The sequence below is a fragment of the Giraffa tippelskirchi genome, chromosome 3 (genome assembly GCF_054371585.1).
Source record: "Giraffa tippelskirchi isolate mGirTip1 chromosome 3, T2T-mGirTip1v1.2.pri, whole genome shotgun sequence".
Lineage (NCBI taxonomy): Eukaryota > Metazoa > Chordata > Mammalia > Artiodactyla > Giraffidae > Giraffa > Giraffa tippelskirchi.
Window position 1 is genome coordinate 36812190 of NC_137277.1, and position 13509 is coordinate 36825698.

Consider the following 13509-nt stretch of genomic DNA (forward strand, 5'->3'; position numbering starts at 1 on the left):
CAGGGATCAAACCCAGGCCCCCTACAATGGCATTGCAATCTTAGCCACGGAACCACCAGGGAAGTCCCATTTCATTCTCTTTTACGGCTATGTAGTACTCAATTGTGTAGCTGTACTATCTTCAATTCAGCAAGTTTCCTATGTAGCATTTGGGTTGTTTTTAATGTTTTGACATTAAAATAATGTCACAATTAATAACCTTGTGCATTTGTTGTTTTATTTTTTGCAGATGTATCCTCAGGGTAACTTCCTTTAAAAGAGATTACTGAATCAAGAGGTAAATGCCTGTGAACATAAAGTTTTGTTAAACATTGTCAAATTTTCCCTCCATAGAATTTGTTCCATTTTGTTCTTTAAACAGCAGTGTAAGACAATGTCTATTTGCCTCACACAGCTTCACTAAAAGGGTAGGTTGTCAATCACTTGAATTTTTGTCAGTCAATGATAAACAGTATCTCTGTAGTTTCATTCTGAATTCTACTTTGAGTGAAGATGATATGTGTAAAGAACTTAGTCTTTTGTAATGAACCACCATGTCCTTTTGCCCATTTTTTCTATCAGGCTTTCGGTCTTGTTTTTCAAGATTTTTACAGATTTCTTTATATATCCTAGTTACTGACTATAAATATCATGTAAACTGGTGAATCTTAAACCATATGTCCATGCCTGAGCTCCAAATTTGTATATCTAACCATCTACATTTTTTCCCCCTCAACTATCTACTTGACACTTCCACTCAGATACCCAAGAAGCATCTTACATGTACTATGGCAAAAACAAAACCTTATATTTCCCCCCTCAGCAAATCCTCTCCTCAATAAATACATAATAACTCAACACTCAATACCTATTTTTCTGTATCTCCTCTGATATAACTCTGGACCAAGCCACCATCATTTGTCTTTCTGAACATGGCAGCACTTCCTAACTGTCCTCCCCACTTCCATCTTTACCTCTCTCCTCCCTCATAATCCACATTCCCAGGTAGTGGCCAGGATGATCTCTTTTAAAAGTGTAAATTAGGGCTTCCCTGGTGGCTCAGTGGTAAAGAATCTGCCTGCCAATGTAGGAAACACAGGTTTGATCCCTGATCCAGGAAGATCCCACATGCCTCGGAGCAATTAAGCCCGTGTGCCATAGCTACTGAGCCTGTGCTCTAGAGCCTGGGAGCCACAAGTGCTGAGCTGACATGTTGCAGCTACTGAAGCCCCACACCACAGAGCCTGTGCTCAGCAACAAGAGAAGCCACTGCAATGAGAAGCCCACCCACTGCAACGAAGGGTAACCCTAACTCACGCCACTAGAGAAGACCCCTTGCAGAAATGAAGATCCAGCACAGCCATAAATAAATAAATATATATATTTTTAAAGGTGTAAATCAAATCCTGTAGCTTTTCTCTTTAAAACTTTCCAGTGGTTCCTATAATAGAAGGAGTGTGTGTGTGCTCACTCAGTCATGTCCAACTCCTCGCGGCCCTGGGGCCTGTAGCCTGTTGGGATCCTCTGCCCATGGAATTTTCCAGGCAAGAATACTGGAATGAGTCTCATTTCCTACTCCAGGGGATCTTCCTGACCCAGGAATCAACCCGAAGTCTCCTGTGTCTCCTGCATTGGCAGGCAGATTCTTTACCACTGTGCCATGTGGGAAGCCCCAAAAGAAGGAATAAAACAGAATACAATTTAATCGTTCTTGTGGCTTCAGTGTCTGACAGGATTTGACCCTCCTTACCTCTCTAGGAGTCTGCCACCCCTCTGGCCTTCATTCACCCTGCTCCACTCATTGTGGCTTTATCTCTTGAACATTTCAAGTTAGTTATATTTGTAAAACTTTTATACATTTCTCCTCTTTTTGCATGAATATTCTTCCCTTTCATGTCTTCCTATGGCTGCCTCCATCTTTCCATTCAGGTCTCCACCAAAATAGCCTCACGCTCTATTCCTCTAGTTAGTTCTATTCGAAGCTTCTTCCCAAACCAGTTGGTGCTATGGATATTTCAGTTACATAAGCAACCAAATTCCATCTTTTTAAAAACCTATTTGAGGTTTTTTCCCCCCCTCTTGCAACAAAAAATAAAGCTAGTTAATATATTTATAGAAACTTATCAACAATTAAAGTAGGGAAATAATGATTTGAGGACAGTTGCCTATTTATCTGAAAAAATTAAGTTAGATCCCCTACCTTATGTGTACGTGCATGCTAAGTCGCTCAGTCGTGTCAGACTCTCTGTGATCCTATGGACCATAGCCCGCCAGGCTCCTCTGTCCATGGGATTCTCCAGGCAAGAATACTAGAGTGGGTTGCCATGTACTTTTCCACCCCTGCCTCATTCCATATGAAAAACAATTCCTAATAGATTAAAAAAACAAACATGAAAAATTAAAATTAGGGGCGGTCCGAAAAAAAAAAAAAGAAAAACTAAAATTATAATATTGGGGAAATACTGGGAAAACTATTGAGAATACATGTATGAATTTGGAAGTGACAAAGGCCTTCTTGGACAAGATGAAAAATCCAGAAACTATGAAAAGGTATATAAGTTGACAATTAAAATGTCAAACTTCTGTGATTTCTCTGCTGATCCACTCGCTGAGACTCTGCACTCCTAATTCAGGCGGCCCAGGTTTGATCCCTGGTCAGGAAACTACATCCTACATGCCGCAACTTAAAAAAAAAGGATCCTACATGCGGCGATGAAGATCGAAGATCCCGAGCATCACAGCTAAGAACTCGCACAGCCAAATAAATACTTTAAAAAAAAAAAAAATGTAAAACTTCTGTGAGTAAATAACACTATTCAGTTCAGTTCAGTTCAGTTCAGTCGCTCAGTCATGTCTGACTCTTTGTGACCCCATGAATCGCAGCACGCCAGGCCTCCCTGTCCATCACCAACTCCCGGAGTTTACCCAAACCCATGTCCATCGAGTCGGTGATGCCATCCAACCATCTCATCCTCTGTCATCCCCTTCTCCTCCTGCCCCCAATCCTTCCCAGCATTAGGGTCTTTTCCAATGAGTCAACTCTTTGCATGAGGTGGCCAAAGTATTGGAGTTTCAGCTTCAACATCAGTCCTTTCCAATGAACACCCAGGACTGATCTCCTTTAGGATGGACTGGTTGGATCTCCTTGCAGCCCAAGGGACTCTCAAGAGTCTTCTCCAACACCACAGTTCAAAAGCATCAATTCTTCGGTGCTCAGCTTTCTTCACCGTCCAACTCTCACATCCATACATGACCACTGGAAAAACCATAGCCTTGACTAGACGGACCCTTGTTGGCAAAGTAATGTCTCTGCTTTTAAATATGCTGTCTAGGTTGGTCATACCCTTCCTTCCAAGGAGTAAGCGTCTTTTAATTTCATGGCTGCAATCACCATCAGCAGTGATTTTGGAGCCCAAAAAAATAAAGTCTGACACTGTTTCCACTGTTTCCCCATCTATTTCCCATGAAGTGATGGGACCAGGTGCCATGATCTTAGTTTTCTGAACGTTGAGCTTTAAGCCAACTTTTTCACTCTCCTCTTTCACTTTCATCAAGGGGCTCTTTAGTTCTTCTTCATTTTCTGCCATAAGGGTGGTGTCATCTGCATATCTGAGGTTATTGATATTTCTCCTGGCAGTCTTGATTCCAGCTTGTGTTTCTTCCAGCCCGGCGTTTCTCATGACGTACTCTGCATATAAGTTAAATAAGCAGGGTGACAATATACAGCCTTGACGGACTCCTTTTCCTATTTGGAACCAGTCTGTTATTCCATGTCCAGTTCTAACTGTTGCTTCCTGACCTGCATACAGGTTTCTCAAGAGACAGGTCAGATGGTCTGGTATTCCCATCTCCTTCAGAATTTTCCACAGTTTATTGTGATCCACACAGTCAAAGGCTTTGGCATAGTCAATAAAGCAGAAATAAATGTTTTTCTGGAACTCTTTTGCTTTTTTGATGATCCAGCGGATGTTGGCAATTTGATCTCCGGCTCCTCTGCCTTTTCTAAAACCAGCTTGAACATCTGGAAGTTCACGGTTCACGTATTGCTGAAGCCTGGCTTGGAGAATTTTGAGTATTACTTTACTAGCGTGTGAGATGAGTGCAGTTGTGTGGTAGTTTGAGCGTTCTTTGGCATTGCCTTTCTTTGAATATCAGTGAGGGTAAAAACCTTTTCATGTTTATTTTTATCTGCTGTTTGTACACAGCTACAATGAACTTTATATAAATTAAGCTATTTGTCTTTTATTATTGATTTGTAGGTGTTTCTAGGTATTCTGAATAGTAACAGTTGGTATGTTATATACAGTGTATTTTCTTCTAGTTTGTTATTTGTCTTTTCATTTTAATAACACTAATACCGTGAACTTCCAGATGTTCAAGCTGGTTTTAGAAAAGGCAGAGGAACCGGAGATCAAATTGCTAACATCTGCTGGATCATCGAAAAAGCAAGAGAGTGCCAGAAAAACATTTATTTCTGCTTTATTGACTATGCCAAAGCCTTTGACTGTGTGGATCACAATAAACTGGAAAATTCTGAAAGAGATGGGAATACCAGACCATCTGACCTGTCTCTTGAGAAACCTGTATGCAGGTCAGGAAGCAACAGTTAGAACTGGACATGGAACAACAGACTGGTTCCAAATAGGAAAAGGAGTCCGTCAAGGCTGTATATTGTCACCCTGCTTATTTAATTTATATGCAGAGTACATCATGAGAAACGCCGGGCTGGAAGAAACACAGGCTGGAATCAAGATAGCTTGGGAGAAATATCAATAACCTCAGATACGCAGATGACACCACCCTTATGGCAGAAAATGAAGAAGAACTAAAGAGCCCCTTGATGAAAGTGAAAGAGGAGAGTGAAAAAGTTGGCTTAAAGCTCAACGTTCAGAAAACTAAGATCATGGCACCTGGTCCCATCACTTCATGGGAAATAGATGGGGAAACAGTGGAAACAGTGTCAGACTTTATTTTTTTGGGCTCCAAAATCACTGCTGATGGTGATTGCAGCCATGAAATTAAAAGACGCTTACTCCTTGGAAGGAAGGGTATGACCAACCTAGACAGCATATTTAAAAGCAGAGACATTACTTTGCCAACAAGGGTCCGTCTAGTCAAGGCTATGGTTTTTCCAGTGGTCATGTATGGATGTGAGAGTTGGATGGTGAAGAAAGCTGAGCACCGAAGAATTGATGCTTTTGAACTGTGGTGTTGGAGAAGACTCTTGAGAGTCCCTTGGGCTGCAAGGAGATCCAACCAGTCCATCCTAAAGGAGATCAGTCCTGGGTGTTCATTGGAAAGGACTGATGTTGAAGCTGAAACTCCAATACTTTGGCAACCTCATGCGAAGAGTTGACTCATTGGAAAAGACCCTAATGCTGGGAAGGACTGGGGGCAAGAGGAGAAGGGGATGACAGAGGATGAGATGGTTGGATGGCATCACCGACTCGATGGACATGGGTTTGGGTAAACTCCGGGAGTTGGTGATGGACAGGGAGGCCTGGCGTGCTGCGATTCATGGGGTCACAAAGAGTCAGACATGACTGAGCGACTGAACTGAACTGATATTCAGGGAAATGCTTATTGTCCATCAGATTTTTTTGTCCATCAGATTAGCAGACATAAAGAAGATTGACAAAAGCCAATATTGGCAAGGAGGTACAGAAACAAATATGTGCATATACCGTTGTTATATTATTGATGTGATACTTTTTGTCAACATTCATTAAATGAAAAAATGTTCATGATTTTTGATCTAGTAATTCTAAGGGGGTAGATAAATCTTCTGAAAAATCACTCATACAAGTGCCTAGATAGGTATGCATGTTCCTTGCAGCATTGCTTGTAAGTAATGAAAAACTATAAGTAACCTAACCATTTACCAAGGTGGAAAACTACATGAGAGTTAAAAAGAATGAAGTAAAGTCATAGGTATTGACCATACCATTGAGGAAAAACACAAGTTCAGAGGCAATATACAATATGATCATATCTATGTGAGGAAGATAAAAAAGAGGCACCTGTTTCAGCATGTTCATAGATGCATAAAAAAATGTCTGAAAGGATTCATACAAAGCTGGTAACAACAGTAGCTTGCCCTGGAGAGAGGTGTGGGATTGTGTGTGTATTGGGAGGAGAGGTTGAGGAAGTATATTTGCTTTCTCTATATATTTAAAAAATTATAACTAGAATTTTAGTCAAATAATCTGAAAAAATAAACAAGTAATTAAAAGAAGTGTAACTTGGGCTTCCCTGGTGGCTCAGTGGTAAAGAATCCACCTTCCAATGCAAGAGACATGGGTTCGATCCCTGATTCATGAAGATCCCATGTGCCTCAGAGCAAATGAGGCCATCTGTCACAACTATTTCTAGAGCCCAGGAGCTGCAACTACTGGACTCACAGGTTTCAATTGCTGAAGCCCGCACACCTAGAGCTCGTGCACCACAGCTAGAGACTAGCCTCCGTTCACTGCAACTAGAGAAAAGCCTGCACAGCAAGGAAGACCCAGCACAGTCAAAAATAAATAAATAAATAAATAAAATTATTTTAAAAAGAAGTGTAACTTTCGGAGATATCACTGAAACTTCTAAAAATGAATTCAGTTGATAATGGCACTGAAGTGTTGGGGTATTTGCTGATACCCAATAGACATGGTTAGCCAGCACCGACAGCAAAAAGCATATACTCTGGGTGAGACAGACTTGGATTTGCATTCTAGTTCTTCTGTTTACTGTGTGACATGGACAAGTCATTTAACCTCTCTGAGTTCTGGGATAATAAACAAAATCTACTCCTAAGAGCTATTATCAGGTAATCTCTCTAGCATATAGTAGTAGGTGCTCAACTAAGTGGTGTTATTATTAATAATGGTTAAAATTATGGTCTGTAATCCAATGAGAAGTCAGAAGCAGGTGAATGGTGATCAAATAGCACTGATGTGGATGGTTTACAGAAAACTTACAAGGGGAAAGCATATATGTGAAACACTTCCATCCTGCACGGAAGTTGTCTTTATTGAAGATCAGAGAAGTATGCTGTCATAAGCCTACTCTTTGGTTCCTTTCTGCCCTAGAGAATCTGGATCCTAGAGAGAGAGAACCCCAACACTTCTGAGTACTGTCAGCTGGTTGCCAAGTTGGGACACCTCATCTCAGAGCCATACCTGTACTTGCAGAAACCAGAGGATTCTGACATGGAGAATCTGGAGAATTTTGACATGGGATTTATCCAGGAAAGTTTGGTTTATCTACTTTGTGTCTACTGTATACCTTCGGGAATGCTGTGAGAAGTAAAATGAAGTAATACATGAGAAACTGCATGTATGCTCAGTTGCTCAGTTGTGTCCGACTCTTTGTGACCCCAAGGACTACTGTAGCCCTTCAGGGGGATTTTTCAGGCAAGAATGCTGGAATGGGTTGCCATTTCCTTCTCCAGAGGATCTTCCTGATCCAGGGCTCAAACCTGCATCTCCTGCATTGGGAGGTGAATTCTTTACCACTGAGCCACCAGGGAAACCTAGTAAACTTTAAAATGCAGGAAACTTATTGCCATTAGTATTGCAGAACCTTGAGGCCGAAAAGGACTGTAAAGATGGTCTAGTCTAATCCCACCAATGTAGTAGGAATCCTCCTATAAGCATCTCTGACCAGCTGCTAGCCAGCTCTACTTGCACACTTACAATGACAGGGACTCCTTCCCTGAAAAGTAGCCCCTTCTCTCTCTAGTTAGCTCTGAGAAAAAGTTCTTCTTTAGGTTGAAGAAGAACCTTCTTCAAGACAGGTTGAAGCCTGTCTTGCTGCAGTCTCTGGGCATACAGCACGCTTTTACATATTGACTTTCACAATTTGAAGACAGCCTTCACAGCTCAAGTCATCTTCCCCCCCTCCCCCACTAGAGTACTTTTGCCTGCTATTTCCATCAGGAAATAATTTTCAGATTCTTCATTCCCTGGGACTCCACCCACTCCAGCTGGTTAGCGTCCCCTTGCAAACAATGCTGTGCAGAGCAAACATAGTCAGCGCTGCTGATGTGACCTAATCAGGGCAAAGTGCAGAACAGGCATCACCTCCTGTAATTTACACACTATGACTCTATTTTTTTTTTTCCAATTGTGAATTCTACCAAGAGTCTCTGTAACTGTTCATGAAGCACAGAATCAATACTTTCCAGCAGTTGCATCAAGTTGGCTCATTTTAAGCTTGTATTCAGCCAATACTCCTAAGTCTTTCTCATCTGAACATCAGCTTCCCAGATTTATAATTAGTTTAGGTGGACCCAGTTTAAGGAATATCACATTGCCAGCACCGTAGAAGGTGGGCTTTTAGATATCATCCTTCATCCCGTGTCCTTCCCTCCCTGGTTCAGGAACCACTATCATGGCTTCTGTGAAAGTCCTTCTCTTCCCATCTTTACAGTTTACCAACTTTGTGTGGATGAGGTTTAGTTTTGTCTGTTTTGAAATTTTATATAAATGGACTCACTCTGTATGTATTACTCTACAACTTCTTTCTCTCAGAATTATGTTTGTGGGATTCATCTATATTGACTATGTAGCTGTTGTTTGTTCATTATTATTGCTGTAGAGTATTCCATTGTATGAATATTTTAAAATTTATCTATTCTGTTGATGAATTCTTGGGCTTTTATGTATTTTATTATAAGCTATGTCACCTTATTCTGTATCTACATGTGCGATGTAATTGATAAGCAATTATTACATGTGTTTAAATCTTATCTCCCAATTTCTTTCAAAATATAAGCATCATGTCTTTACAGTTAATAAAGGCTTTGAGCACACACTAGTTTTCTTTAAAATGTATGCCTGGGGGTGGAATTGCTGGGTGTTAGGATTTACCTAAAAATATGAAAATGTACATAACCCATGCATGCTCCTAATGTGATTTCCAAATTGCTTTTTCAACCACCTCCTTTGCATGGGGTGCTCTATGTGTTTAGATCAGCAGTCTAATCCTTTTTGAGCGACCTTGAGCTTGGGGGCCTGGCTTCAAGCCCCAGATTATCAATGGCAATAAACACACCTCTTACTCACTAGAAGAGTTCCCTCTGTAGAGGGTATCAGCATCTGCTATCTTTATGATCCCTGCCTTGAGTTAGTCATCACCAGAGAGAAGGTGCACTGGGCTGTCTTATCTGGACAAAGGTGTTCATGTGCAGAATGGATCTGCAGGATAGTCATTTAATGGGGGATTGGGGAAGCCACTCTGCTTGCTCTCTCAAAGGCATACGAGTCATTCGAAGATATTAGCTGCTCAAAAGACTCAAGTCTGTATATAGGCCCTTCTCTAATGTTAGCAGACTTTGGGGCAAAAGTAAACAGATGCAACATGTCTACCTAAATTATTTAAAATTATAAATCACTCCAACTGTTCATATGCTCTATTCTACGTTGACAAATATACATCTTTAAGGCCATGGAAGACCAGGTTCAAATTTAGGATCTCTGGACTCCTCAGATTTATGCGCTTAAATGAGGTGGTGGTGGGAGCACTTGCCCCGACCCACCTGCTCTCTTTTTCCATCTCTGTCCTGCACTAGGCATCTGTGAACACAGAAGCTCAAATGTCTGAATGATGTGCCCCTCCCCCAAGCACAGCTGCCCCACAGCCACTTCTAGGGGTCCCCAGACTCTACCTTAGAGAACTGGCCTGGAGAAGAGCCCACAGCCTCCAATCATTTGGGGAGGGAATTCATGGGTCACAAGTTCCAAGAACTTGGTCCTGAAAGAGAGGCACAGTCGTCAGGTGGGCATGGCCCCTGGACACTATGTAAGGAATGTGGTCAGAGCTGGCGTAGAGGTGCACCTCTAATGTGTGTACCTATGCCCAGGTGTAAGGGCGGTATTGTCTGCCTACCATCTTCTCCCTCTCCCCTCGTGGGTGCAAGAACTGTGTCTAGCTGTATCCCCATCACCTCTCATGATGCGCGGCACTGAAAAGTCATAGCGCACATAGGTGCGTGATAGAAAGTACCTAAGAAACAGTTCCGCACACTTCATTTAAACTTTTAGTAGCCACTATACAGGCAAAGGCTGTGAGGTTCAAAGAGGTTAAGTGATTCGCCCAAGGTCACACAGCTAGAAGAGGCAGAGGCTAGATTTGCACTAATTTCACCATCTAGCCTCCTCTCTCGCCCTTCTTTTTGTAATTATTCTTTCCTTGCCTCTGTTCTGGGGCGGAGGGCGGGGAGCTGCCCCTGAACAAGGCCTGGCCTTTCGCGCCGGGGCTCTCTTGTTCCCTCTCCCCCTCCTCCCGTATTCAGCCTCCTTCTCCCCCCCCCCGCCCCCCGCCCCCCGCCCCCCGCCCCCCGCCCCTCCTCCAGCCTCCGCCACGCGCTGCGCGCCCCTCCCTTCGCGAAGCCCCGCCCCTCCCCTCAGGGCGGCGTCACGTGCCGCCCCATCCCCCCGCGCCTGCGCACTGCTTATTTCCCGCTGTCAGGATGAGGAGGCGGAGGTCGGCGCTCGGGTCCGTCTCTGCCCGCGGCTGTGGCGGCGCCGGCGGCTCCAGCCTTAGCGGTTCCTCCCTGGGCGGCGGCGGCGGCGGCTCGGTCGACGCCTCCTCCGCCAGCTGAGCCTGCGAGAGCCCGGGACGCCGCTTCCCCGCCCATCCCCGCTCCCCGAGGCCGGCCGCCCGGCCATGGCGCAGCCGGGCCCGGCTCCTCAGCCTGACGGTGAGGCGCCCACCATGGCAGGCGCGGCGGGCGCGGCCTGCCCGGCGCCGGCGTCGCGGGGGGACCTGTGGGCGGCGGGAAGGGCGCGCATAGGCCCCGGAGGTGACCCTGCCGGGCGGAGGCGGGAGCGCGCGGGGTCCGGCGCTGGCTGCACGCGAGGGCGGTGCGAGGGCCTGGACGGCCGTCTCTGGCGAGGGGGCGGGAGGTGCCGGCGTTGGCCGTGGCTGGGGTGGGGGCGGAGTGAGATCGGGTAAGGAGCTGCGGGTGAGCTGGGGAGCGTGGAGAGGGAGCTGCTGTGGGTAGTGGTGGGACCGGCACGTGGGTTCTGCCCGTGAGGAGGATGGAAATCAGGAACATGTGCTATATTCGTTAAAAGAAAAAGAAATTGCTTAGGTAGTGGTGATGTGCCCTCCCCACGCCCCGCCTCCGTCCATGTCACTGAACGCTTTGAGCTCCGTTTTGTGGCAAGAAACTAACTGGCTCGGATCAGTAACTGGTTTTAGTAGCGTTCCTTGAGAGGCGTCCTGGCTTAATGGTTAAGTACTGGGGCCTGGGCGTCTAAAGCACCTGGAGCCTTCACTAACAAGCACAATGCAGGTTTCTTAGCCTCTTGGAACTTGGATGTTCTCATGAAAAGAGATTCATTCGTGCCTTTATTTTTTGTCTATAAGGGAGATAATGTGACTTACATAAAGTGGTTAGTATTAAGGCGGTATTTGGGAATGCTGAAGTCGAGACAAAAACGTGTCTTTTATAGCACTTCCATCCATGGAAGGAGAAAGAGCCCCATCCTAAATAGTCCCAGGTGGTTGTCAGGCCTTCCTGACCTCTGGGAAGTTGTCTAAGCCCTGCTTCAGAGAGTGACCACATGGTTCCAGGTGTTACTATTTTGTGCCTGGTCCTTGGCAAGGTACTATTGTATCTGGGAGTGAGAGTTCTTTCAGGTGTATTTCTATAATCAGGGTGTGTGCTTAGCATCTTTAAGTGTGAGTGGAATGTTGGGATTTGGCGCTGGGCACATAGTTGGTGCTTAAAAACTTGCCTTTGCCTAGGGTTGTCTCTTAAGATAATATTTCATGAAAACCTGATTCTTTGTTCTTGCCTTTGAGGAATGTGAAACAATGTTGCCAGATTTTAATGCTAACTTCTTTCTTGGACTGTGCTCTAAAGCCTGTTTGCCTCTAGTTTTAGGTTTTGTTAGCTGCCTGAGGAGAGATGTCTAGCACCCACACACCTGGAGTTGTATGAAAATCTGGATGCTGTTTCTGTTTCAGTAGATGGGAGGCATTCTCTGGTGGACTGTTGGAGGAAACAGGTTTTCAGGCTACGTTTTTTTTTTTTTAATAAATTTATTTATTCTAGTTGGGGGCTAATTACTTTACAATATTGTAATAGTTTTTGCCATACATTGACATGAATCAGCCATGGGTTTACATGAGTTCCCCTTCCTGGACCCCCCACCCACCTCCCTCCCCATCCCATCCCTCTGGGTCATCCCATTGCCCTGGCCCTGAGCCCTTGTCTCGTGCATCGAACATGGAATGGTGTTCTGTTTCACATATGATAATATACATGTTTCAATGCTATTCTCCCAGAACGTCCCAGCCTCACCTTCTCCCTCAGAGTCCATAAAATTGTTCTATGCATCTGTGTCTCTTATTCTGTCTCGCATATAGGGTTATCGTTACCATCTTTCAAATTCCATATATATGCATTAGTATACTGTATTGTTGTTTTTCTTTCTGGCTTTCAGGCTACGTTTTAATCCTCACCTTTTGCATTTGGTGTCAGGGAAGAAAACATTGCTTTTCTACAAACACCTCTTTGTTATTGAAGACAGAGGCAGAATAGAGGGAGCCCCAGTGGCTTCTGGTTCTGATCTGGAGTGGTAGGTATGCTTAGCTGGCGGCTGCCTTCTCTTGAGTTGCATGGAAACAAACGTCTAGGGCGGCTCAGGTGACATGACAGTCCGGAATCAAAATTCCCTCCCTCTTTCTAGATGTGAAACGGTCCTCGTTGTAAATAGGCAGAAGTGACTAAGCACTTGAAAGAGGCTAGGAAAAATTAGCTTTAGAAAATCATGTATTCTTACTACAGGTTTATTCCCTATTTTTCAAATCCTGTGACTATGGGATGAGATTCAGTTTGCATAGATTGCAGTATTTTCAATTAATGTAGTAAATGAGCAGCCACAGCTACTGTTAACAAAAGGAGAGAGAATTTGGTGTATTTGAGTGCTTTGTGTCTGTGTCTTCTTAGAAATTCATCTTGGGGGATTTAATTTTTCTCTTTTGCTGAACTTAATATAGATCACTACTTAACACTTGAGCTTTAAGCACACTTGAATTTCCTAGCCCTGCTGTTATTAAAAAATTGCAGAATTCTTTTGAGTTAAACTGACAGTAAAAGGTAACTTTTACTTTTTGACTTTAATCTAGCTTTTATTCCTTTTTATTTTTTTCTTTGACTGTGCTGCACAACTCATAGGATCTTAGTTCCCTGGTCAGGGATTGAACCCAGGCCCTCATCAGTGAGAGCACAGAGTCCTAACCACTGGACTGCCAGGGAATTCTCAGGTATCCCATTTTAGAAGCAGTTTTAATTTACGTTGATGTTGTTTTCTTTCTTTGACATATCTTTTATTTTTCATGGAGATATTGTAGGTTAAAAAAAGAACTGATTTGTGTGTAAAATCTATAGGTTAAAGTGTAATAATTTTCTTGTTTGGTCACTAAGTCATGTCCGACTCTTTGTAACCACATGGACTGCATCATGCCAGGCTCCTCTGTCCTCCACTATCTCCCAGAATTTGCTGAAGTTCATGTCCATTGAGTCAGTAAGGC

At 43.8% G+C, this 13509-nt stretch overlaps 1 protein-coding gene and 1 long non-coding RNA gene across 10 annotated transcripts in view; both read left to right on the forward strand.

The window, feature by feature from the left end:
* The window catches only part of LOC145541735 (uncharacterized), a 68030-nt gene extending 59254 nt beyond the window's left edge, over positions 1 to 8776 (forward strand). For both annotated transcript variants that reach the window (XR_014079237.1, XR_014079238.1), the window contains 2 exons: positions 230 to 277; positions 7053 to 8776. This is a non-coding gene — a long non-coding RNA (uncharacterized LOC145541735). The remainder of the gene's footprint in view (positions 1 to 229; positions 278 to 7052) is intronic.
* A 1650-nt stretch (positions 8777 to 10426) lies between these two features.
* The window catches only part of RABEP1 (rabaptin, RAB GTPase binding effector protein 1), a 96687-nt gene continuing 93604 nt past the window's right edge, over positions 10427 to 13509 (forward strand). For all 8 annotated transcript variants that reach the window (XM_081579058.1, XM_081579064.1, XM_081579059.1 and 5 more), the window contains exon 1: positions 10427 to 10666. In XM_081579058.1, coding sequence (XP_081435184.1) covers positions 10633 to 10666 — 34 coding nt within the window. In that variant the 5' untranslated portion in view covers positions 10427 to 10632. The remainder of the gene's footprint in view (positions 10667 to 13509) is intronic.